We start from the raw sequence: 25,076 nt of genomic DNA on the forward strand, positions 1-25,076 counted from the left end.
TGTCCGACTCTTTGCAGTCCCATGAACTGCAGCACGCCAGGCCTCCCTGTCCATCACCAACTCCCGGAGTCCAACCAAAGCCATGTCCATTAAGTCGGTGATGCCATCCAACCATCTCATCGTCTGTCATCCCTTTCTCCTCCTGCCTTCAATCTTTCCCAGCATCAGAGTCTTTTCCAATGAGTCAGCTCTTCGCATCAGGTGGCCAAAGTATTGGAGTTTCAGCTTCAACATCAGTCCTTCCAATAGACACATAGCAAATCCTTATTGATAAATAGGGGTCTTATTCTAATTCACACTGTCTGACGACCTGGCAAAATACTGGGCCCATTCCAATACGAATCCAAACTCTGGGAGTTAAGTCTGGGAGTTCCTACGGTCAGTGCTTTCTAGACTCACTTTCCCTAAATTATTCCAGGGCTGGAGAATTGTATGTTACCAATTGATTGCAGAAGCATCTACAATGCAACAGTAATTTGAGTCCAGTGGCTAATTGAGGCTATTTCATAAAGGGAGTATGCTTTAAAAGGTGTGGTTTCTTTTGTTTAATGTTAATCACTCTTAATCCGTTTATATAAAGGAATGTGTTTACACAGTTAATACAAACGTAAAGTGTAGATGTGTATTTTTAATATAACTTAGTCCACAAATATTCATGGGGAACTATCTTCCCTTTCTCCATCAATCACTATTTCATGCGTTATATATTCTATGAGTTAAAAATTCTTATATAAGAATTTTAATGTGTTAAAATTTTAAGGTGTTAATGAAAGTAACACCATCGGGGTTCAGCAAAACAGACGACAGAATTCTTTTCTTTCTGAATAAAGGTAAAATAGCAAAAGAGTCAGCACAATAGTTGAGACCAAGTTGAGATAAAGCCGAGTTCTTTCATTGTACCTGAGACCTCTGATCAGTCTCAAGAGAAGCACAGTGGGCAGCCAGGCACATCTTCGAAGTACAAATATTCTCAGAAACAGTCTAGTTCAAATGTGTATAGGGAAACTTTTACTAAAACTTTTTACTAAAACCTTTTAATAAAACACTTAATAAAGTGTTTCTCTGTTCACGCGGGAGAACATGTTGTGTTTGATCATGCACAGCAGTTTCTGTTTCCCATTCTCATTATCTTCCTGAATATGACTCAGAATGTAAAGAATCCACCTGCCAATGCAGCAGAATTGGGTTTGATCCCTGGATGAAGAAGATCCCTTAAAGAAGGAAATGGCAACCCACCACTGTGTTCTTGCCTGGGAGATCCCACCATGGACAGAGGAGCCTACTGGACAGCAGTCCATGCAGTTGCAAAGAGTTAGACACTGCTATGGCAATGGCACCCCACTCCAGTACGCTTGCCTGGAAAATCCCATGGACGGAGGAGCCTGGTAGGCTGCAGTCCATGGGGTCGCTGAGAGCTGGACACAACTCAGTGACTTCACTTTCACTTTTCACTTTCATGCATTGGAGAAGGAAATGGCCACCCACTCCAGTGTTCTTGCCTGGAGAATCCCAGGGATGGCAGAGCCTGATGGGCTGCTGTCTATGGGGTTGCACAGAGTCGGACACTACTGAAGCAACTTAGCAGCAAGCAACTAAATAACACTACATATAAGAAATAGCTGCAGTTCATAGCAACCCTTAAGGACCAACAATTTAATCCCTCTTGTTTACTCTTTGAGCCTTAAGCAGCAGCAGGACCACTGATTTGATGATTTGACAGTCTGTTTGTTCAGTTAACCTTAGATAAGAACAAATTCTTAGGGGCATTTCATGAAACACTATACAAAATCTGATCAATAGAGATTTATTTTTATGACATCCAAAACAAGCTACAGGAACCTTAGGGAATGGGTTTTACTTTTAGTTCAAGAATGAAAGAAATTAGAATGGTTCCATTGAGTATGAATCACATTTGCTATAGAAATGACAACACATATTTCAATCTAGCCAAAAATCAATTTATAAAGCTCTGAGTGAGTTCATGGTTGTTACTTCAGAAAATATCAGTAGTTTCTTAGGGAAGATTAGTGTTTCAATGGACTTATAGGCAGAAATACTTTTGCAGTCAATGGGTTCTGTTGACTCAATCACAAAGTTACAAAAGGCTAGAAATTAAGTCTAAAAACTTTCTCATCTCAAGAAGCTCCATTGAAGAAAGTCTTTTAATTATTAACTTGTTTGGTATGTTCTGTAGTTTCAAATATGTGCCAATACATAAAAAAGAACATAGGCATTATAAAAAAAAAACTATAATGGCTTGGTAGTTGTGAAAAGTGCTATACATCATGATTAGGTAAATAATTCAAATTAAAATTATAACTTTTTTTACTTAGTAACATAGAAAGATTTTTAGTGATATGATAACTTTGACCCTGGTGAGAGTGTTTATTGTTGCATTCACTGTCAGTAAGAATGTACGTAGATAGCATCACTCATTATTAGAGAAATGCAAATCAAAACCACAATGAGCTATTATCTCATGCTAGTCAGAATGGCTGCCATCAAAGAGTTTACAAAAAAATAAATGATCTTGTGGAGAAAAGGGAACCCTTTTGCTCTGTTGGTGGGAATGCAAATTGTACAGCCACTGTGGAAAACAGTGTGGAGATTCCTTAAAAACCTGGAAATATAACTGCCATACAACCCAGCAATCTCAGTGCTGGGGGATTGCTCCCACACATGGAGGAAACTAGAACTGAAAGACACGTGTACCCCAATGCTCATTGTAGCACTGTTTACAACAGCTAGGACTTGGAAGCAACCTAGATGTCCATTGGGAGGCGGATGGATAAGGGAATATTATTACTCAGCTATAAAAAAAGAACACATTTCAGTCAATTCTAAAGAAGTGGATGAAACTGGAGCCTATTATTCAGAGTGAAGTAAGTCAGAAAGAGAAACACCAATGCAGTATATTAACTCACATATATGGAATTTAGAAAGATGGTAATGACGATACTATATGCAAGGCAGCAGAAGAGACACAGATGTAAAGAACAGACTTTTGGACTATGTGGGAGAAGGCAAGGGTGGGATGATTTGAGAGAATAGCATTTAAACATGTATATTACCATATGTAAAATAGACTACCAGTGCAAGTTCAATGCATGAAGCAGTGTTCTCAAAGCCGGTGCTCTGGGACAACCCAGATAGATGGGGTGGAGAGGGCGGTGGGAAGGGAGTTCAGGATGGGGGGACACATGTGCACCCATGGCCGATTCATATCAGTGTATGGCAAAAATCAACACAGTATTGTAAAGTAATTATCCTCCAATTAAAATTAATTAATTAATTTTAAAAAAGAAAATATCCAAGTTGACAAAATTAGGAAAAAAAAAAAAAAGAATGTACATGGGTACTCTGCTTTTGTGACACAAGTTGATTTTATATACTAAAAGCTATTAAGTCCCATTAAATTAAATATTTTTGATCTAGAACTTTGTAGGACTTTGTAGGACTCTATCTTGAAAAGATGCTCCTAAATCTAGAGAGAGCCATCCCAGATAGCACCAGTGGTAAAGAACCTGGCTGCCTATGCAGGAGATAAGAGACGCAGCTTTGATCCCTGGGTTGGGAAGATCCTCTGGAGGAGGAAATGGCAACCCACTCCAGTATTCTTGCCTGGAGAGTCCCATGTACAGAGAAGCCTGGTGGGCTATAGTCCATAGGATTGTAAAGAGTCAGACACAACTGAAGCAACTTAGCAAACAAATCTAGAGAAGGGGTGCATCTGTCAAGATGGTCTTTATAACCATAAAAATAAAAAATTAAATGACAGATACCCAATATTAAGGAGTTGGGTAAATCAATCATAAATCATTTATTTGAAGAAGTTTAATACAGTCACTGGTAAATCTATGTAGGACTTATGACATAGGACAACTGTTTGTTTTATTTTATTAAGTGGACAAAGCATGCTATGTAATTATATTTATAGCACAGTGTAACAATGTTAAAAAATTCTATATACAGAAACTGGACTGGAGTATATACCCTGGAAGATTACCTTTAGATCATAGGTGAAGATTCCCTTCCTCATTTTCTATCTTAACAAAGTTTAGGTAAGGAATATATACTTTTATGTTTAAAAATAAACATTTAAAAACATGATTTTAATATGTAATATGAATAACTGACAGTAAAATTCCATCTGTCATTTAAAAATACTTTTTAAAAACTTAATTTTGAAAACTAGCGCCGAAAGTAATAACTGGAGGAAATATCAGAAAGAGAATAAAAGTCTAAAATATTCATTGTGTTTCTTTCACCAGGATGAAGTACTTTAATTTTTAAAACTGATGGTAGACTGTAAGCTTCATGAGGGCAGAGATGGTGTTTTTATCCAGCTTCCATTCAGCAGCACCATGAGTAGTGCTTAGGAAACAGAAGGTGTTAATAAATGATTGATGGATAATCCACTGACATGGTTGAAATGAGAATAAAGAAAAGGTCAGTTTACTGGGCATCATATAATTTGTTTTTCCAGGTACTTTTTGCTGTCAATAGCTGACAATTGTCTTGGAGCAAGATCTTCCTCACCACTTCTCGCCCATGTGCTCTGGCCTTCCCTTGAGTTCAGCCTTTGGGGCAAGATTCTCTAGTGGGATTGTGTTTACTCCAACTAGTAAAAATGAGACATGCTCTTTCAACTATGGATTACTGAACAACTGACTAGTCTGAGAGTTTCTGGTTACCATCTTTGGCTCTGCACTGAGAAAACTGAATGATAGTGAAACCAACAGAAAGTCAGAGCTAAGAGATGGAGAGAACCAATAGCTTTATTTATTCACTTATTTTTGGCTGTGCTGGGTCTTTACTGTGGTTCACAGGCTTTTCACTGTGGTGGCTTCTCTTGTTGAAGAGCACAGACTTCAGGCCCATGGGCTTCAGTAGTTGTGATGTGCGAGCTCAGGTTCGGCATTTTACCCAGCTCACATTTTACCCAGATAAATGTGACACAAAGGCTTAGTTGCTGTGAAGCATGTGAAATCTTCCTGGACCAGGGATCAAACTGGTGTCCCCTGCATTGGCAGGCAGATTCTTAACCCCTGGGCCTCCAGGGAAGTCCGAGACAGCCAGTATCTTGGTGACATCATTTGATCGCTTGGCTTGAACTATGCTTGAATCCAGGACATCCCTGGACTTCCCAATTACATGACCTAACAAATGCCTTTATCCTCAATAATTTTGTTTTGTTTTGTTTCTCTTAAGCCAATTTAAGTTGGGTGTGTGTGCTGAATAGAGAGAGTTCTAAATTATGCAGATATTTATGCTGATGTTTCTTTTCATAAGTCTGCCAACAATTTCGATGATAATGGGAAGTGGTCATTTTTCATAAAATTAGTCAGTACTCTATGCAAACAGCCTTAAGAAATCCTTCCTCAGTAATTGTCAATAGCTATGAGTTACTTCTAACTTTTAGTAACATTTTACCCAGATAAAAGTCCATGAGTTCACTGGAATTGTAGGGACTTTCCATGGCACACTGGATCTCTGAGAACCAGATGGCTTCTACAGTTAACTTCTTTTTAACTCCTTTATACATTTCTGATCTTCCACATTAAGCCCACACACTCTGTTACTCCTGTAGTTTCTGTTTACTTCAGTCCTATACACTTAACCTAAATATGCTTTGTGAGGGCTTCATTAACATGTAAAGCATTCCTACCAGTCCAAAGTCTTTCAGAATAAACTGGGTAGCCTGACATAGATAATATTTTATGAGCAAGAGGCTATTTTGAGGCCTAGACTTTATTCATAAGCAGCACTTTCTGCAAGTTAGCTGTGAATATATATCTTTTATGAAAACTGTCACGTGCTTCTATAAGACACATTCTTTGAAATTCATAGAAAGGCGTGTATTCTTGACACTTCTTAAACTAAAAACTAAAGACCTGCAAAGGTCAGGTAGATCTTTAAACTTAAATCTTTCTCTGTGTGAGAAATAAATAAACCTAAACAAATAAATCTATGGTGGAAAGCAAAATATGCAATATATACATATTTTAAATTAATTCTTTTCTTTTACAGGAGTCTCTCTGTTAAGCATGTAATCCTTATCTTTCTTAATTTCTCTCTAAATTGTTAAGATATTTAATATTTGTTAAAGTGCCTCTTTTTAACCTATGTGCTGTGCTGCGATTTTGAACTAAAAGAGAATGCATTTGTGTTCTGCTCCACAAAGTACGCCCTTTTGACTAGTAGGATTTCATCTTCTTTTCTTTCTGTATATGGTGCTAATCGTCTAGCAGGGATCAGAGCCCAGTATACAAACCTTTAAATATTTCTTCAACGAATCTATCTGCTTATATATCTTTAGATAGCATTTTCAAGGGACCTTGGATTTGCAATAATTTAGTATGTATTTCATTTAAAATTTAGTCTCTGACTTTTTATTACACTCCTGGGCAATTATATGGTATAAAACATTAGTACTTGCTATGAACCAGACAGTGTTCAAAGTGTTCTATGTAATATCATATTTACCCTCATAATAGCCTAAATTAGCAGCTATTATTACCCCCATTTTACTATGAAGAGATTGAGGCACAAAAGGTTAAGTGACTTACCTAATGGCATATTGTGACTAAATAGTAAAGCCAGGAGTTGAAGCCAGAGTCTAAGCTCTTAACCACCGTACTACACTATCAGTCAGTTATGTTGTTAATTCAAACACAGATTAAAAGAAACAAAATACATCAAATGTACACATAAATATAAAATAGAACTCTTTTTGAAAAACCTGATGGCAGGAAATTGAAAGGGATAAATTTTGCTTTCATTTAACTTGATTTTAAGGTAATTGATTTATTATAATTTTATTTTATTATAAAAATAAATTGTTTTCATATAAAGTACTTAAATTTTAAGGAAAATTTTGTGCATAAGTAGCAAATACAGGGAAAATATTGTTGATGTGGTAAATTTACAAACCAATGATTCAGAGTTAGCCTTTTAAAAAGTTTTTAAAATTACTTTTAAGAAAGAGTTAATTGGAGGAAAAACAAAAACCATGTAGCAGGCAGGCTAAAAGAAGTAGAATTAAAAAAAAAAAGATTCCAGAACCATGGAGAAGATTCTGGATTAACTTGAACTTAGCGATAAATGCCTTGCATCTCTGCTACAGGTCATACATGCTAATTTTTTCAGTATCACCAATTTAATTTTTGTAATGCATTCTTCCCCATTTCAATGGAGAATGTCATAACATAGGAAGATGCAATTATGACTGCATTAATTGGAAAATATAACCCAACTTTCCAGGATTCAAGAGTTGAAGAACTTTAGTCTTTGAATTCAGGAATATATATATATAATTAAATATATGTTTATTATCTAAATCTATACTTAGATAATTATGCTTAAAATACACAGAATTTCAGTTGAATTTACACATATCAGTTCAGTTCAGTTCATTTCAGTAGCTCAGTCGTGTCTGACTCTTTGCGACCCCATGAATCGCAGCAGGCCAGGCCTCCCTGTCCATCACCATCTCCCAGAGTTTACTCAGACTCATGTCCATCGAGTCCGTGATGCCATCCAGCCATCTCATCCTGGGTCGTCCCCTTCTCCTCCTGCCCCCAATTTCTCCCAGCATCAGAGTCTTTTCCACCTCTTCACATGAGGTGTCCAAAGTACTGGAGCTTCAGCTTTGGTAATTATTCTTGTTTCTACATTTTCATTCTTTTCTTCTAAAACATCAAATATAAAATTTGCCAATTGAAATGATTTTATTTTCTTAGTGAAAATCAATTGCAACACAGATTCAGAACATATATTTATTGGTGATTCTATCTTTGGCAATAACATAGTACAAAATATCATTCAGTTCTTTTTCCAGGACCTTTTATTTTCCAGTTATATTATTATTTCCATCTCTATATATTCTGTCAGATTATCAAAAGAAAATCTTTAATTTTTCCTTTTTCTGAAGCATGGAGATTGAATTGTACCTTTTTTTCTTTCTTTTGAGGTAGAAATATAAGTAGCAAGAACAAGAAGACTAATTTCAAGTATATGTCTCTGTTAGTTGATCAGTCATGGTCAACTTGTGGTCCCACAGTCACGACCCCATGGTCTGTAACCCACCAGGCTCCTCTGTCCATGGGATTCTCCAGCCAAGCATACTGGAGTGGGTACCCATTCCCTTCTCCAGGGGATCCTCCCAAAACAGGGGTTGAATCTGGATCTCCTGCATTACAGGCAGATTCTTTACCATCTGAGCCACCAGGGAAGCTCAATTTCAAGTATAAACATTTATAAAGTAAGTAGTTGAATAGCCATTTTACTTTGCCTATAGAAAGACCCTCATAAAAGAGGGCAGATGCCCATAGTATTCTAGAATAATTGACTGCAATTAAGAGGTATAGCATATATCTGCTTCTGAATACATTTCACTGGTTTCAGACTGGCTTATCGTTCAACAAGACAGAATTCTCACATTCCTGATCATCATTTTCTGCCCATTTTCAGTATATTGATATACATTTATTATCAGAATAGCATGAAAGAGTGAAAGGAGTCGCACCTTGGTGACAGTCAGACCCGAGTTCACATGTTTACTTCTCCATTTTCTCTGGGTTAATGGGCGGAGGTTGGTTACTTCCTTTCTCACGGTTTCATTATCTAAAAGGAGCCCTCACCGGGCTGTTTGGGAGGATTTAGTGAAATGCCTGTTGGTGGTTTCTGATTCTTGCTGTTGCTGCTGCTAAGTCGCTTCAGTCACGTCCGACTCTGTGCAACCCCATAGACGGCAGCCCACCAGGCTCCTCTGTCCCTGGGATTCTCCAGGCAAGGATACTGGAGTGGGTTTGCCATTTTCTTCTCCCTCTGATTCTTAGTAGTGGCTAATTAAATATGAATTTAAGTTTCCTTTTGATGCTCCAAATTAAACAATTACCATATGAAAAGATTTACCCTCCTTTCCTAACTTCCATTGCTGCTGTGTGTGTGATATTGATATTGAACTCATTGAGTTATGATGGGAGAACTGATGCTAAAGTTGCCATTGCCAGGGTCATTAGTGTTTAAAAAAACTAAGCTTGATGGGAAAATGTACTTTTAGGCAAGAATGTCCTGCATGTAATGTACAAGTAATTTGGATGAATGGAGTGATTTTTTAAAAGAGTTGGTCTTAGATTACAGGTGTTCTCAAATAAAGATATTCAAGGGAAAACATCTTTACATGAGTAATAAAAAGAATGCAATAAGAAGAGAATTGATATTTTATATTCCAATGGTATTTTTCACAGAAAGAGAAAAAGCAGTCCTAAAATTTGTATGGAACCACATAAGGCCCAAAAGAGCCAAAGCAGTCTTGAGAAACAATAAAATTGGAGACATTGTGGGACCTGATTTCAAACTCCATCACAAAGCTATCACAATCAAAATAGTGTGGTATTACACTCAGAGAGTGGCTGCATGAGCAGGGTGGAGCAGTTGCAGCACCAGCTGAGCTAAAGACCCAGCATGTCTGGCCAGCTGGATCTGGACCCAGTGGTGCAGTGAGCAAGGCTTGGCAGCTCGAGCAGTGCACCATGTACCCATGGAGTTGCCGGTAAAGGGGGCATCTCCCTAGACCCACCTGCCAGGCTTGGAATGGCCAGAGGCCCAGGCACACAGGGGTGGGTGTCAGCCTCAGGGTTTCTCGAGTGAACCTTTAGGTAAGTGTGCCAAGGGAGGAGGATGTTGGCCAATGGGCGCTACCTCCTCAAGGAGGGAGAGGAGGACCCCAATCAGGAAGCACTCTATGAGAAGTACTGCCTAACATTATTTTTTAGAAAATAGTATGATATTGGCATGAAAACAGACAGATCAATGGAACAGAATAGAGAGCCCAGAAATAAACCTACAGTTAATGTGGTCAACTGATTTACAACAAAGGAGCTAAGCATATACAATGGGGAAAAGAGTTTCCTCAATAAATGGTGCTAGAAAAACTGGACAGCTAAATGCAAAAAAAAAAAAAAAAAAGAGAGAGAGAGAGAGAGAGAAAGAGACAGGACCACAATCTTCCACCACACACAAAAACTCAGAATGACTAAGACTTGAAGATAGGACCTGGAAGCGTAAAGCTCCTAAAAGAAAACAGAGGTGGTAAGCTCCTTGAACTAAATATTGGCCATGATTTTTTGAATCTAATCCAAAAGCAAAAACAACAAAATCAAATACTAATATAAGCAAGTGGGACTATATAAACTAAAAAGCTTCTTCACAGCAAGGGAAACTATCAACAGAATGAAATGATAATCTACTACATGGGAGAAAATAATTGCAAATCATATATTTGATAATGAGCTAATATCAAAACATGTAAAGAACTCATGCAACTCAACAGCAGAAAAGCAAATGATCCAGTATAAAAATGGACGGAAGATCTGAATAGACATTTCTCTAGAGGAGACATAGAGTTTGGTCAGTAGGTACATTCAGAGATGCTTAATATCACTGATCAACAGTGAAATGCTAATCAAAACCACAATGAGATATCACCTCATTCCTGTTAGAGTGGCTATCATCAAACAGATAAGAAATAATAAGTATTAGGGTGGATGTGGAGAAAAGGAACACTTCTACACGGCTGATGGGAATGTAAATTGGTACCACCACTATGAAAAGCAGTATGGAGGTTCCTCAAAAAATTAAAAATAGAACTACCATATCCAGTAATTCCACTTCTGGGTATTTATCCAAGGAAAAGGAAAACACTACTTTGAAAAGATATATGCAACCCCATATTCTTTGAAGCATTGTTTACAGTAGACAAGATATGGAATCAACCTGGATTCCATTGATCAAGTCTCCATCAATGAACGAGTGGATAAAGAAATTGTGGTGTGTGTATATACAATGGAATATTATTCATGGATGACATGAATGGACCTGAGGGCATTATGCTAAATGAAATAAATAGGACAGAGAAAGGTAAATGCCCATGATCTTACTTTCATGTGGAATCTAAGAAAAAAATAAATAGATGGAAAGCTAAGCTCATAGATACAGAGAACAGACTGGTGGTTTAGAAGAGAAGCAGGAGGTGGGAAATGGTGGAAGAAATGGGTGAACTCAGGGTTTTTTTTTTTTTTTTTTTCCAGCTTAAATAAATGGAATTTAAAAAAACTGAAGACTGCAATAAGAAAATTATATCTCATTCACTTACTGTTACAACATCGATATACACTGTAGTAAATTCCTCTGACAGCTAGAGAATCAAACCAGTGTGCAATGGATAATAAGGAGCAGACACAACGCCATCTGCGAAGTTGCTACTGTGGACGGCGGCCCTCGATCTCCAGCAGAACGGCTTTGCTGTGTGTGACAGACTACACCTAAATGCTTAGATGGGGAGATAACTCCTGATGTATGTGATTGCACTTGCCTGTGTATCCCTGATTTGCCAAGGGCGGTTGAGGAGGCATCGCTTCTTTGCATGGAGTTCATGCACAATCTATGTTTGTGCCCAGGGGCAAGACAGGTTAATAAGGCTAGGAAGGAGGGGAGGACGTGGGAGTGGGTAATAACCGGGGAGGACTTCAGAGCATCGACCTGGGGGGAAGGGAGGAGGGCCGAGGATGGAGGGTGTTCCCTGTTGCTTCTGCCGATGTGTCAAGTGGCAGGAGAAATTTTGAAAGCTGTGAGGAGGAGCCAGTGGCTGCGTTTGGGGGTGTTTTGTACCCCACCCTCCCTAGTTGTAGGAAAACCTCTTTCCATTCCGAGGTAACTGAATTGAAGGACGAAGACTAACCCGGGAATAGGAGGAAAGCAATTGTCCCGTTGCTCCCTCTCCTGTCATTTCTCCCGTTTGCCTGCTGACTTTTCTCCAAACCAAGTTCATCCGCGCCAAGGTGACAACAGGTTACCCTGCCCAGGTGCCAGCCGTGGGGAATCTGCTGAAGCCGCCCCGTGTATTCCAAACTGCCCTGTTATCCAGTCACCATCCCTGAGCATCAGGATCACTTCTGATGGCTGTGGCCTCTGCCGCCCCAGGGAGCATCTTCTGGAAGCAGCTCCTATTCTCTCTCCTGGTGAGTAACAAGCAAAGGATTAGGGAGTCTAAGCATGTTACTCGGTGCTGCCTTCCTTCAGGTCGGGCTTGAAAGAGAGGAGGGCGGGAGTGGAAGGCAGAGAAGGGAGACTGGAAGAACCGGAGGAGAGCTGAGTAAAATTCAAGGAAGCACAGAGAGACTTGTGGCCCAGGAGGCTGGTGTTTGGTTTGCTTCTCAAGTTTCCACCGCCAAGCTGTTCATTTTTCAAGGGAATCCCCTGTTCAGTCTTGCTAGGGTGTTTTTCTAGGGAGCAATGGGATGAATTCACTCCTCAGGCATTTGGCCCAGAAAGTTCTGAGGTTTGCTTTTGCTACTAGTCACTAAATAAGCTGTACTTGTTTCACCTGCTTAGTTCCCCTGAGCTTCGAGAAGAGGAAAAGGAGTCTGCTTAAGATGTGAACTATCCAGGACTCGCTTCATTTTAGCCAGAAAGGGCTGAGAGAAGGGCGGAGCTCTTAGTTCAAGGAAGGCATTTAACTGGAAAAAAAAAATAATAATAAAGAAAAATGTGACATTCATCGATAAAATACATGAACTTGACTTCCACTTATGTTTTTTTGTAACTGTGTATTTAGGTGCTAATTTTTTCTTTGGCGGGGGTTAGGGAGAGAGACATTGTCCCACATCTACATCTGGCGTTTCTGAGCACTGAATTTCTTTCTTGTTTTCATTTTAATAAAATATTTTAGCTTCAGATTATATTTTCAGTATTTAAAGATTTTATTGTAAAAGGGTAAATATTTTCTCTGTATAAATAGTACACTAGGGGACTTCCCTGGTGGTCCAGTGGCTAAGGCTCGATGCTCCCAACGCAGGTTCAATTCCTATATCAGGGAACTAGATCCCACATGCCACAGCTAAGAGTTCTCATGCCTCAACTAAGATCCCGTGACTAAAATCCAGCACAGCCAAATAAATAAATTAAAAAAAAATACAATAAGTGGGGTTAATGGTCATATGCTCATCCTATAATTGTCTGGGGGTATGTTTAGGGGGAAAACAGAGATCTTTAGTTAGTATTATTAGTTAGGTAAAATGAAGGGAAAGCTTTCCAAGATATTCACCCAGATTTCTTTTACTTTTGGTCTCTGCTTTGCACAGTACCCTTTGGTTCATCCACTGCCCATCCATTCCTTATGCCCATGATGCCTAAAAATGAGTCTGACCCCAGCTTCCTCCAAATAACTAAGCTGCTTGTTTAACTTGAAGACTGTGATATATTGTATGTCTTAGAGATCTGCTCTGTCTGTGAGGCAGAACCAGTGAAGTGGAGACCCTAGGGCAGGAAGGAAAAATGATGGAGGTATGAGAGGATATGTAGATGTATCCTCTGAGAATAATGTGTGACTATATAGTATAGATGTGTAGGTCTATGAATCTACATGTGTATATACACATATCTGTTTCTAATTATAAAATGCTCTTCCGCATTATATACTTAGACCATTATTAATATATAGTTTTTTATATACAGAAAGTTCTTTAGGTATATTTTTGTACATTCCGTGACATTAGAAATGAAAATATTAAGAAGTCAAGTAAGTAGTAAAAAGACCCATTTTTTAAAAAAAGGTTATTTAATTTAAAGCCAGAATACAAATACAACTTTTTAAATTCCAGTTTTTGGTGTTATCTAACAGAGTTATTGCAAAATTACAGACTATTTAAATAGGCCTACATGATATAGCCAATAGACTTGGGTTGAGTTAGAAAAGAAATGTACATCCATAGTATAGCTGATGGTTTTCTTTCCTTCTCTCAAATAATGGGTCCCCTAACTCTAGAAGGGCTTGCCTTGTGGCTCAACTGGCAAAGAATCTGCCTGCAATTCGGGAGATGTGGGTTTGATCCCTGGGTTGGGAATATCCCCTGGAGAAGGGAAAGGCTACACTCCAGTATTCTGGCCTAGAGAAGTCCATGGACTGTATGGTCCATGTGGTTGCAAAGAGTCGGACACAACTGAGCGACTTTCCCTTAACTCTAGAAATACGTCCTCAGAGAAATATCGGTTATAAAATTCACCTACCTGTTAAAGCTCTATTTTATATTTAAGTAATAACAAAACAGTCATTTTGAAAAAGAGTAGAGGAAGCAAATAAACAGAAAATGCCAAGAAAAATAGGTTCTGAATTTACAGACACTTCAGACGGTAAAGCGTCTGCCTGCAATGCTGGAGACCCAGGTTCGATTCCTGGGTCGGGAAGATCCCCTGGAGAAGGAAATGGCAACCCACTCCAGCACTCTTGCCTGGAAAATGCCATAGATGGAGGAGCCTGATAGGCTACAGTACATGGGGTCTCAAAGAGTCGGACACGACTGAGCGACTTCACTTTAAAACTGATAGCGTTTCTTTAATTTTTCAGGTAGGCTCGGTTTTTTCTTGAGTTAGGTATATGGCTTTGTAAAGCAATATTTGTGTCTTGAATTGAACTAAAAATCTTTACCCTGTTGAAGTCTACTCTCCATATTTTGAAATATATTTCTTTTTTAGACTAATTTTGTGAATGAGATCATTTAGACTTTGAAGTTTATGAGCCAAGCCTTTTTGAGGAGTAATTTGAGATCAGGGAATACTGGTGGATGTTGATCTTTAGGAGGTTAAAAACATCCTCAAGTACCTCAGTTTGCTTGGGGCTGTGAAAAGGATGATTTGTATACAAATACATAATTACTGAATTCCAAAGTTAAGTACTTTCTTCATGCTGAGAAATCAGAAAGACATTTATGAATGACCTTAGAGATGATAAACTCTACATATAAAGTCAATAGTTTGTAACTCATTTTCTTGAAATGATGCAATACAATCCAGGTTCTAAGAACTCTGTTCATTTTAATTTTTTCATTGCTACTAAATGACCGTTGTGTTCCTAAAGCCACTTTCTTTGCTATTTCCTTTTTAAATGAATATGAAAAATATTGAAAGATTAGAAGATTAATTTGTTATTGAAATTCGCAATATTTTTATCAGTAAGACAAAACTGTAATGTGAAAGCTTCTGATCAAATGTAACTGCTGATTTTTTTCTTTCTTTTGAGGTTTTAATATTATTTTGCGATGCTTGTCAGAAAATTTCTCTTCAAGTTCCTTCTCATCTTCGGGCTGAAGCACTTGTAGGCAAAGGTGAGAAAGGATGTTAAGAATTTCATAGTTTTGACTGCTACATTTCGCTTTCGGCTGCTCAAGCTATACGGTAGTCATTTTGGCATTAAAATTCGACTTGAAATGAAAGATAAACAACTTGTTTTTTGGTTGTGGTTAGAAACAATTAAAGCACCAAGTTAGCTGTGTTACTTTTCTTGGCAGGAAAATCAGCAAACATCAGAAGTCTAAATTATCTAAATTTAGTACAAACAAAGCACCAAAATGAGAAACGTATTTTAATTTCCTATGACTGATCTGCTGCCAAAATCGCCAAACCAACATTCTTTCATTGGTTAGATAGAAAATAGACATGACAAAACTGAAGTGCCCAAAAGAAAATTTATCCTGGAGATTGATGACAAAGACCAGGTGCCCAGCAAGAATTTATGTGATCTATTTTACAGAAAAGCTTCTGAAAGTCGAATAAAATTTTAAGTAGTCTTACTGTCGGAGAAGGCAATGGCAACCCACTCCAGTACTCTTGCCTGGCAAATCCCATGGACAGAGGAGCCTGGTGGGCTGCAATCCGTGGGGTCACTAGGAGTCGGACACTACTGAGCGACTTCACTTTCACTTTTCACTTTAATCATTGTAGAAGGAAATGGCAACCCACTCCAGTGTTCTTGCCTGGAGACTCCTAGGGACAGGGGAGCTTTGTGGGCTGCCATCTCTGGGGTTGCACAGAGTCGGACATGACTGAAGCGACTTAGCAGCAGCAGCAGCAGCAGCAGTCTTACTGTCACAGCCAGGGTTCCCCGGTGGCTCAGCGGTAAAGAATCTGCCTGCTAATGCAGGAGACGCAAGAGAATGTGGATTCAGTCCCTGGACTGGGACGATCTCCTGGAGAAGGAATTGACAACCCACTCCAGTATTCTTGCCTGGGAAATCCCATGGACAGAGGAGCCTGGTGGGCTACAATCATGGGGTTATAAAGAGTCAGACAAACTGAGTGCCTGAGGATGCATACACACACTGCTACAGCTATATCTGAGACATGAGTTGGTTGTTCTAAGTCCAGGAATAACATCCCTTTCATCAGTATTTTTCACTAGCCTTAAGTTTACGACTAGAAAAACATATCTCATATACAGAAGTGGTATTCTTTCCAAGACAGACAATGCTTTGCCCAGTGTTTGGAGGTTTTAAATTAATTCCTTTTTCTTTCAAAGGTACTGAAAGGATACACAGCCTACACTCTAAAGACACATAGTAAATATGATAAATATTGGGTTAGCCACAGAGTTCATTGGGGTTTCTTCTGTAACAGCCTATGGAAAAATCTGAATGAACTTTTTAGCCAATCCAATATATTAAATATGAATCTGCAAAGGAAATATTTTAATACAACCACTAGGGATTATTAAGCATGGAGTTTATTAAGTTTCCAAAAGATTTTATAGAAGTAGTACACGCAATATTACTGAGAAATATTATTCAAGTGTAGAACAGTTTTCTAATTTTTTTGCAAGACAGTTTTATTAATAGCTATCACCGATGATTTCAAAGAAGTTCAAAATCTGACATCATGCAGTTAGTTATACTACATGTAATAGAGAACAATGCATTTGTGCATAATAATGAGTTAAAGTGGAAACAATAAATCCAGTGACATTAAAAGTATTTTATATCTATCCATAAATTAATTGCTAATGAAATCAGTGGAGACAGCAACTCCATCAATTTAACTATTTAATTTTTATGGCCTATAAGTTTTAGAATAGTAAGTACTTCACACACCCCTAGCGTAACCTCCCTCTTTTTGCTTCTCCCACATTAACTAGAGGTTGTCATTCCTGTAAAACTTGTTCTATCCTTGTTTCACTTTACAAATTACTGTAAAATTTCTTCCCTGCAGTGAATCTGAAGGAGTGTCTCCAGTCCGCCAGCCTAATCCAGTCAAGTGATCCTGACTTCAGGATTCTAGAAGATGGCTCCATTTACACAACACATGACCTTGTTTTGTCTTCTGAAAAGAAGAGTTTTTCCATTTTGCTCTCAGACAGTCAGGGACAGGGGCAGAAGGAGATAGAAATCATACTGGAAGCAGGAGGAAAGAAGGTATATTAGACAAGACTTAAGCACAATAATCTGCTCACCAGAGCCCTTCATCTCATTTATTTCCATCCTTGTTAAAATTCTTGTTCTGGAATACTCAGTTTTTTTTCTATTCCGTTTATAACAAACATATGTAAAGACTAGACTGCTTTAATGAGCAATAGAGTGATTTATAAGTGGTGTAAAAATGAACAGCTCTGTAGCCAGGGAACAAAGGCAGAATATCAAAGGTTTCAAATGATGTTCTGAGGTGTGGCAACAAGAGTGACTTACCTGCAGAACAAGGCAGGGCAGGTCTAAGACTCATTGAAGATTGATTCTGGCTGGAGGCGTGACACTCCACCCTGTATGGCTTTCCCTCGAGTGACTGTGGCTTTGAGTCTCTCTTTAAAGAAAAGATAAGAAGGTCTCCAGTTTATTCTTATCTTAACAGAACATTTTACAGGGTCTTTTTCTTCAGAGAATGCTGTATGGCCAGTCCACAGGATTGGTTTGAATGTTCTGACTCTGAGCTAGTCTTCTTGCAGGGAGTGATGATGCTTAGGAAGGGAGAAGGTTCCTGGAATTCATATAAATCTCACTTTAAACAAATTATGCACAATGGATTTGGTCTTACAAGATAATTTATTAATAAGTGATTTGATTTATAAGGAAGTTTTTCAGCTCAATTCCTTTTGACTGTGAGAATCTTCATCAAATTTAGAATATGCTTACATATTACATATCCTTTACATTTGTTTAACATTTAGACTTAATGTTATATAGTTACATAACATTAATGTAAGCCTTAATGTAACATAAGGCTTATACAATATTATTTTATATCCAAATTGTAAAGAGTCTCCATATGAAATAAAATATGCTGGAACACACACTATGTGTCTTTATATAGGTATACAAATGCTTTTCAAGTTAGCTAGTATTTTAGCAAATTTTGGTTGTACCACTCTTAGTGGAATAAAATCAATTCTTTATTTTTGGGATTATTTCTTTTTAGCGGGTCAGTATTTCTTCAGATAGTATCTTTTATCAAAACCCTATAAAGTTCTGGTGATGGCTAGGTGATAAATGATTAAAACAGGAAATAGGTGAAACTGGTTTTGTGTGTGTGTGTGTGTGTGTGTGTTACTAACAAAAAAACAGAAATTGGGCATTATCCATAAAATTGTTATGTGCAACCATTACCTATTTTCTTCATGTTGCTGTTTATCTGAAAAATCACTGGATCTAGAATGATAAGCAATGCTATATTTTTTCACCTCTCATCCAATGCAGGTTCCTAAGAGACATATGAAAGACGCAGTCCTCAGGCGAAGCAAGAGGCGATGGGCGCCTATTCCATGTTCACTGATGGAGAACTCACTAGGTCCATTTCCACAGCATGTGCAGCAGGTACATGTCATCTCATTTGATGTTATATGTTAGCTTTGCTTCTTTGTTTTTAAAACTTTCCATTTGAGAAGCCTTGGTACTAATAAGGACCATCTATTTATGAGAACTGGGGTCCTGTAGAAGAGTTTGAATTTTATCACTTCCCTCCAAAAGTCACATTTTAGCATTAGAAACAAGTTGTATATTTTGAGTTTCTGATTCTTTTAGGTCTGCATCCAGATTCTCCCAAATATCTTGCCAGAATTTAGCATTCACATACAGAAGACATGCCTACAGATTTTGCATAATTCAATTCTCCCTTTCATTAGCACTTACCCTCACAAAAAAAGGCCAATATATCTGTTTTCCAAAAAGTGGTATTACTGCCACTTAATTTAGGCCAGTTTTCAGTTCAGTTCAGTTCAGTTGCTCAGTTTTGTCCAACTCTTTGCGACCCCATTGACTGCAGCACGCCAGGCTTCCCTGTCCATCACCAACTTCTGGAGCTTGATCAAACTCATGTCCATTGAGTCGGTGATGACATCCAACCATTTCATCCTCTGTCGTCCCCTTCTCCTCCTGCCTTCAATCTTTCCTGGCATCAGGGTCTTTTCCAATGAGTCAGTTCTTTATCCAGGTGGTCAAAGTATTGGAGTTTCAGCTTCAGCATCAGTCCTTCCAATGAAGATTCAGGACTGATTTCCTTTAGAATTGACTGGTTTGATCTCCTTGCATTCCAAGGAATTTTCAAGAGTCTTCCCCAACATCACAGTTCAAAGGCAACAGTTCTTTAGTACTCAGCTTTCTTTATAGTCCAATTCTCACATCCGTACATGACTACTGGAAAAACCATAGCTTTGACTAGATGGCAAAGTAGTGTCTCTGCCTTTTAATATGCTGTCTAGGTTGGTCATAGCTTTTCTTCCAAGGAGCAAGTGCCTTTTAATTTCATGGCTGTAGTCACCATCTGCAGTGATTTGGAGCCCAAGAAAATCAAGTCTGTCACTAATTCCATTGTTTCCCCATCTATTTGCCATGTGGGACCGGATGCCATGATCTTCAGTTGAAATTGTACAATTTATGATGCATTAACTATGGGAGGAAAGTTGTGTTTTTCCAGTTTTTTAGTCACAAAACTTTCCATTCCAAATAATTCAAAACCACTGAAATCATGGCTGTATACAGGAATAAGAATAAGTGAATAAGAATAGAAAAAGAATAATCAATGCAATAATCAATAATAATCAATGCATTTTTCCATACATATGCAGATAACGTCAAAGAATTTAGTATTCAATAATAAGTGACAGATTTTGTGGCTTTGCACAATGCAGGAAATAATTGAGAATTTAAAAATATGGGAGACACTGGGAAAGAAAGAATAGATATGTGGGAAAGAGAGCAAGAAATAAAAAATAAGGGCTTCCCTGGTGGCTCAGTAGTAAAGAGTCTGCCTGCCACTGCAGGAGACCTGGGTTTAATCCCTGGGTTGGGAAGATCCCTTGGAGAAGGAAAAGACAACCCACTCCAGTATTCTTGCCTGAGAAATTCCATGGACGGGGAAGCCTGTCTGGCTACAGTCTATGGGGTCACAAAAGAGTCGGACATGACTTAGTGACTAAACAACAACAATAAAAAATAAACTATCACAAGGGATTAGGTTGAAAGATTTATCATGATATATTTGCTCTTTTCCTAAACTGTCAGTTATTGTTACAGGTTCAGTCTGATGCTGCACAAAACTACACCATCTTTTACTCCATAAGTGGACCAGGGGTAGACAAAGAGCCCTTCAATCTGTTCTTCATAGAGAAAGATACAGGGGATATATTTTGTACAAGAAGCATAGACCGTGAGCAATATCAAGAGTTTCCGGTAAGATGATTGCATCATTAATTCAGATTTATGTTTTTTATTACTGGTTTAGTATTTTCAAGCTATTTATATATATCAGAAGAATCAATGATTTGTCTTAATATTTTAATTATTGTTCATGTGTCATACAGGCTTTAAATTTCTATTGGTACAATAGATGAAAAAGGATGATTATCACAAGGGAAGAAAAGAGAAGGGGAAGGGAATATATAATAACAATTTTAAAGGACAGGTTTTGATGTATATAATCCTGGGACAAGAGCAGTGAATTTTATTGAATTTAAAGTTCTCAATAATAACTTAGCTCTGATCACATGATAATTTAAAAAAATACTGATGATTGGGCCAGTTCCCAGAAATTCTGATTTAATTGTTTCAGGATGAAAGTAAAAGTGTTAGCTGCTCGGTCTTGTCCGACTCCTAGCGTCCCTATGGACTGTAGCCTACAGGCTCCTCCATCCATGGGATTTTCCAGGCAAGAGTACTGGATCCCTTAGTGTGGAATTTATTAAGATACAGGGATCAGACTGATGAAAACCAAAGTATAAGTTTTATTACTGAAAAAGCCCAGCTGGAGGTTGTTTGGGGAAAAGTGAAAAGGGGAACATAGGGAACATGGACGGTTATTTCAAAAACTTCTCTCCTAGAGGTTAGAAGTGGAAATGTCTTTCCTGTCAGGTGAGTATTCGAAGATGTAATATGAGGATTTTCTGTTACTTTGGTAGATAATGGTGAGATCACAGAAGAGTCTTATTCAGGAATATCATGATTAAAATTGTGCTTTATGGAAATGCATCTGACTCCTGAAAGCTACATAGTTTGGAGAAGGTCAGGACAATTATAGGAAAGTTTGTCGGATGTTGTTGGCAAGTTGGTCGGCCAATACTTTGGCCATCTGATGCAAAGAACTGACTCCTTGGAAAAGACCCTGATGCCGGGAAAGATTGAAGGCAGGAGGAGAAGGGGACGACAGAGGATGAGATGGTTGGATGGTATCACCAACTCCATGGACATGAGTTTGAGCAAGCTCTGGGAGTTGGTGATGGATAGGGAAGCCTGGTGTGCTGCAGTCCATGGGGTTCCAAAGAGTTGGCTATGACTGAGCAACTGAACTGAACTGGTTGGACGTGTGTGTAGGATACAAAGGAAAGTTGATAGGATGCATTTGGGGTCACATGAGGATGGTGGCTTTGGAAATAGAAAAGAGGAGATGAATGATAAAGAGACACAGAAATGCTGTAATCTCAAGAACCTAGTGCACAGAAATGCTTCACTCTCTAGGGTCTGGCAATTGACTAACATAAGGCTAAAGAGGGAGGGGTTAGATACCTGGGATTTTAATCTTGGTTCATTCTAGAAAATGGTTACAGTAGGGGAATCAAGAAAGTTAGCTACGGTGAAGAACTGAATTCACACCGAGTTCACTCTGGGCAGCTTTAGTTGTTTCTGTTAGTGGAGAAAATCTGTTTAACTCAAAAACCATTTACCAAAGACTGACTGTGTGTATACTGCATAAGAAGAGTTCAAAAATAATCTTATGGTATTTAAGAGAAAGGGCATTAAATCATTGCATTTGGGGCCAAGATATATCCTTTTGAGATAGAGTTTGGAATGCATATATAATTTTGCTAACACTCTTACTACACAAGAAATACATCTTTAAGGATAGAAAAATGAGAAAATACAGGTAAACAGAGAAAAGAGCATAAATGAATCACCCAGAAATAGTTGATATATATTGTTTATTTCTTAAGTCATTAAATCGTGTCCAGCTCTTTGCATCCCTATGGACTGTAGCCCACCATGCTCCTCTGTCCATGTGATTTCCCAGGCAAGAATCCTGGAGTGGATTACTATTTCCTTCTCCATATATGTGTATCAGTTCAATTCAGTTGCTCAGTCATATCTGACTCTTTGTGAACCCATGCACTGCAGCATGCCAGGCTTCCCTGTCCATCACCACCTCCTGGAGCTTGCTCAGACTCACGTCCATCAAGTTGGTGATACTGTCCAACCATCTCATCCTTTGTTGTCCATATATAAGTCTACAAATAACTAGAATCATATTTTGTACAAACTTTAGGAAAAAAAAAACCAATAACAACTTGTCATTAGCACAACCTGGGGAAGTCTACATGCATTCTAACAAGGAGAACAGTACGCAGTTAATTCAGGGACCAGAGAAGCCTCATTGAGCGGGAGTGTGTGATATTTGATGGGAAAACAATGAGAAAGGATTGAAGCTGGAGGGCGGGCATAGATTGTGTGGCTGTGTTGTCTCTCTGTTGCATACATTCTTAGATAGACCTTTGCCAATGATTTTTTTTTAAGTATTATGACTTTCCCCAACTGCTAAGTTCAATTTTGTGCCTGATTTGTTATTTAAGAATCAACTGATGGTGTTCATCTACCTTCCAGATCTATGCCTATGCAACCACTGCAGATGGTTATGCACCTGAGTACCCACTTCCCCTCGTATTCAAAGTGGAAGATGACAATGATAATGCCCCATATTTTGAAAACAAAGTGACTGTCTTTACTGTGCCTGAGAATTGCCGAACTGGTAAGTTCATGTTTTAGGAAAACATGAGATTTTTTGCTTCAGTTGAATTCTTTATTACTGTTTTAAGCACGGCTAGGCAAAATATTTTTAAATGTTTGACTTTCAAGGTATTATACATACAAACACTGGCAGTCCAATGGCTAAAACTACATGCTCCCATTGCAGAGGGTCCAGGTTCCATCCCTGGTCAGGGAGCTAGATCCCAAATGCCACAACTAAAACCCAGTGTGGCCAAATGAATAAATATTTTAAAAAATATTCTACATAAAACTTTGTAGTCTTGTAAGATCATAGGCTCTTCAAAGTCAAAGTCTTTGTATTAATTTTCTAGGCACATGTAGAAGGCTGCTAACTGATCCACAAAGTTTCTAACTTTGTTAGATTAATCCACAATGACAGACAAATGCTGTTTATATTTTCTATTTTGATCATGTGCATAGGTGTCCATGATGTATTTATAAAGCAATAGATCTTTTGAATCTTTACAAAGTCACAATACCTTTTCAAGGACTCAAAAATAGATTATGGTGGAAATGCTGATCAGGCTTATAACATATGTATTCCTTTACTTTGCTTATTTTCCAAACAAATTGGAAAAAAAATTTTTTTAACTAGTCTGATGCTCTTAGCAGCCAAGATTGTGACCTCATCAAACCAAAGGGTGTAACAAGTCTAATTTATAAAATCACAAGATATGTTCTTAGTGTCTAAGCCTTCTCCATTCTGTTGTCACTGTGTGTGCATATTTAATGTTACTCTCCACAAGAAATGGTTTGCTACGGTAACATTACCAATACTCTGATTTCTGAGCCATAAAGCTTGTCCAAATGACACTCAGACTGTTGTGTAATGTTTGTCTTGTATGTATTAGCAATTCAGCACATCTATTAAAGTATAATAGCATGAAACCTTAGTTATCATATGCAAAGCTAGTCTTTTCCTTTAACATTATCAAGTTGAATAGAAAAGAAACAAGATACATAGAAAAGGTCTCATCTAGAAATGGTCATGGACTAGATTAGGAGGAAGAATTTGAGCACCCCTGTTCCCAAGGGTAGGGTGAATATTCTTACCTATGTAGAATACAAATCATATTGTCAGTGGTAGCCACCTAATTGAAGTTTCCAGGTAAGGGGAGCTTAAAGCTGTGGGAGAGCATTTAGGCACTTCCCTGTTGGCTCAGTGATAAAAAAGATTTGCCTATCTGTGTACGAGCTGTAGGAGATGTGGATTCAATCCCTGGGTTGGGAAGATCCCCTGGAGGAAAAAATGGCAACCCACTCCAGTTCTCTTGCCTGAGAAATGGACAGAGGAGCCTGGAGGGCTACAGCCTATGGGGTCACAGAGTCAGACATGACTAAGCATGCATGCATGCTTCAGTTCAGTCACTCAGTCATGTCCAACTCTTTGTGACCCCAGGGACTGCAGCACACCAGGCTTTCCTCTCCATCACCAGCTCACGGAGCTTACTCAAACTCATGTCCGTCAAGTCAGTGATGCCATCCAACCATCTCATCCTCTGTCGTCCCCTTCTCCTCCCGCCTTCAATCTTTCCCAGCATCAGGGTCTTTTCTAATCAGTCAGTTCTTCTCATCAGGTGGTAGGCTTATTTATTGATAAATTAATCAACTTGGGGGTTTTAGGGGTGAATATGCCACAGCAATGCCTGGATTTTATTTTTGTTTGTAATTCAATTAGATCACTCCTTTAAGTTGTTGACAACATTGGATTTATCTAAACAGGAACCTCAGTGGGAAAAGTGACCGCAATAGACCTCGATGAACCTGACACTCTACATACTCGTCTGAAATACAAAATCTTGCAGCAAATTCCAAACAATCCAAGACATTTCACCGTACATCCAGACACAGGTGTCATCACCACAACTACACCTTTACTGGATAGAGAAGTAATGAATTGCTTAATTTCTCAATCACTAAACTATATTTAAACTGATCATGAATTCCCAGAGAAGTTAAAGTAAAGTTCTTGGTGGCCACCTCTCCAAGAATGTTTCCATTATAGAG

At 38.4% G+C, this 25,076-nt stretch overlaps 1 protein-coding gene across 1 annotated transcript in view; it reads left to right on the forward strand.

Moving 5' to 3' along the window:
• The window catches only part of DSC1 (desmocollin 1), a 357,493-nt gene that overhangs the window by 310,209 nt on the left and 22,208 nt on the right, over window positions 1–25,076 (forward strand). The window contains exons 7-13 of the mRNA XM_004020454.6: window positions 11,094–12,023; window positions 15,080–15,164; window positions 17,041–17,243; window positions 18,516–18,632; window positions 20,331–20,486; window positions 22,905–23,049; window positions 24,792–24,958. Of these exons, the coding sequence (XP_004020503.2) occupies window positions 11,961–12,023; window positions 15,080–15,164; window positions 17,041–17,243; window positions 18,516–18,632; window positions 20,331–20,486; window positions 22,905–23,049; window positions 24,792–24,958 (936 nt within the window). The 5' untranslated portion in view covers window positions 11,094–11,960. The remainder of the gene's footprint in view (window positions 1–11,093; window positions 12,024–15,079; window positions 15,165–17,040; window positions 17,244–18,515; window positions 18,633–20,330; window positions 20,487–22,904; window positions 23,050–24,791; window positions 24,959–25,076) is intronic.

The sequence above is a fragment of the Ovis aries genome, chromosome 23, assembly GCF_016772045.2.
Source record: "Ovis aries strain OAR_USU_Benz2616 breed Rambouillet chromosome 23, ARS-UI_Ramb_v3.0, whole genome shotgun sequence".
Lineage (NCBI taxonomy): Eukaryota > Metazoa > Chordata > Mammalia > Artiodactyla > Bovidae > Ovis > Ovis aries.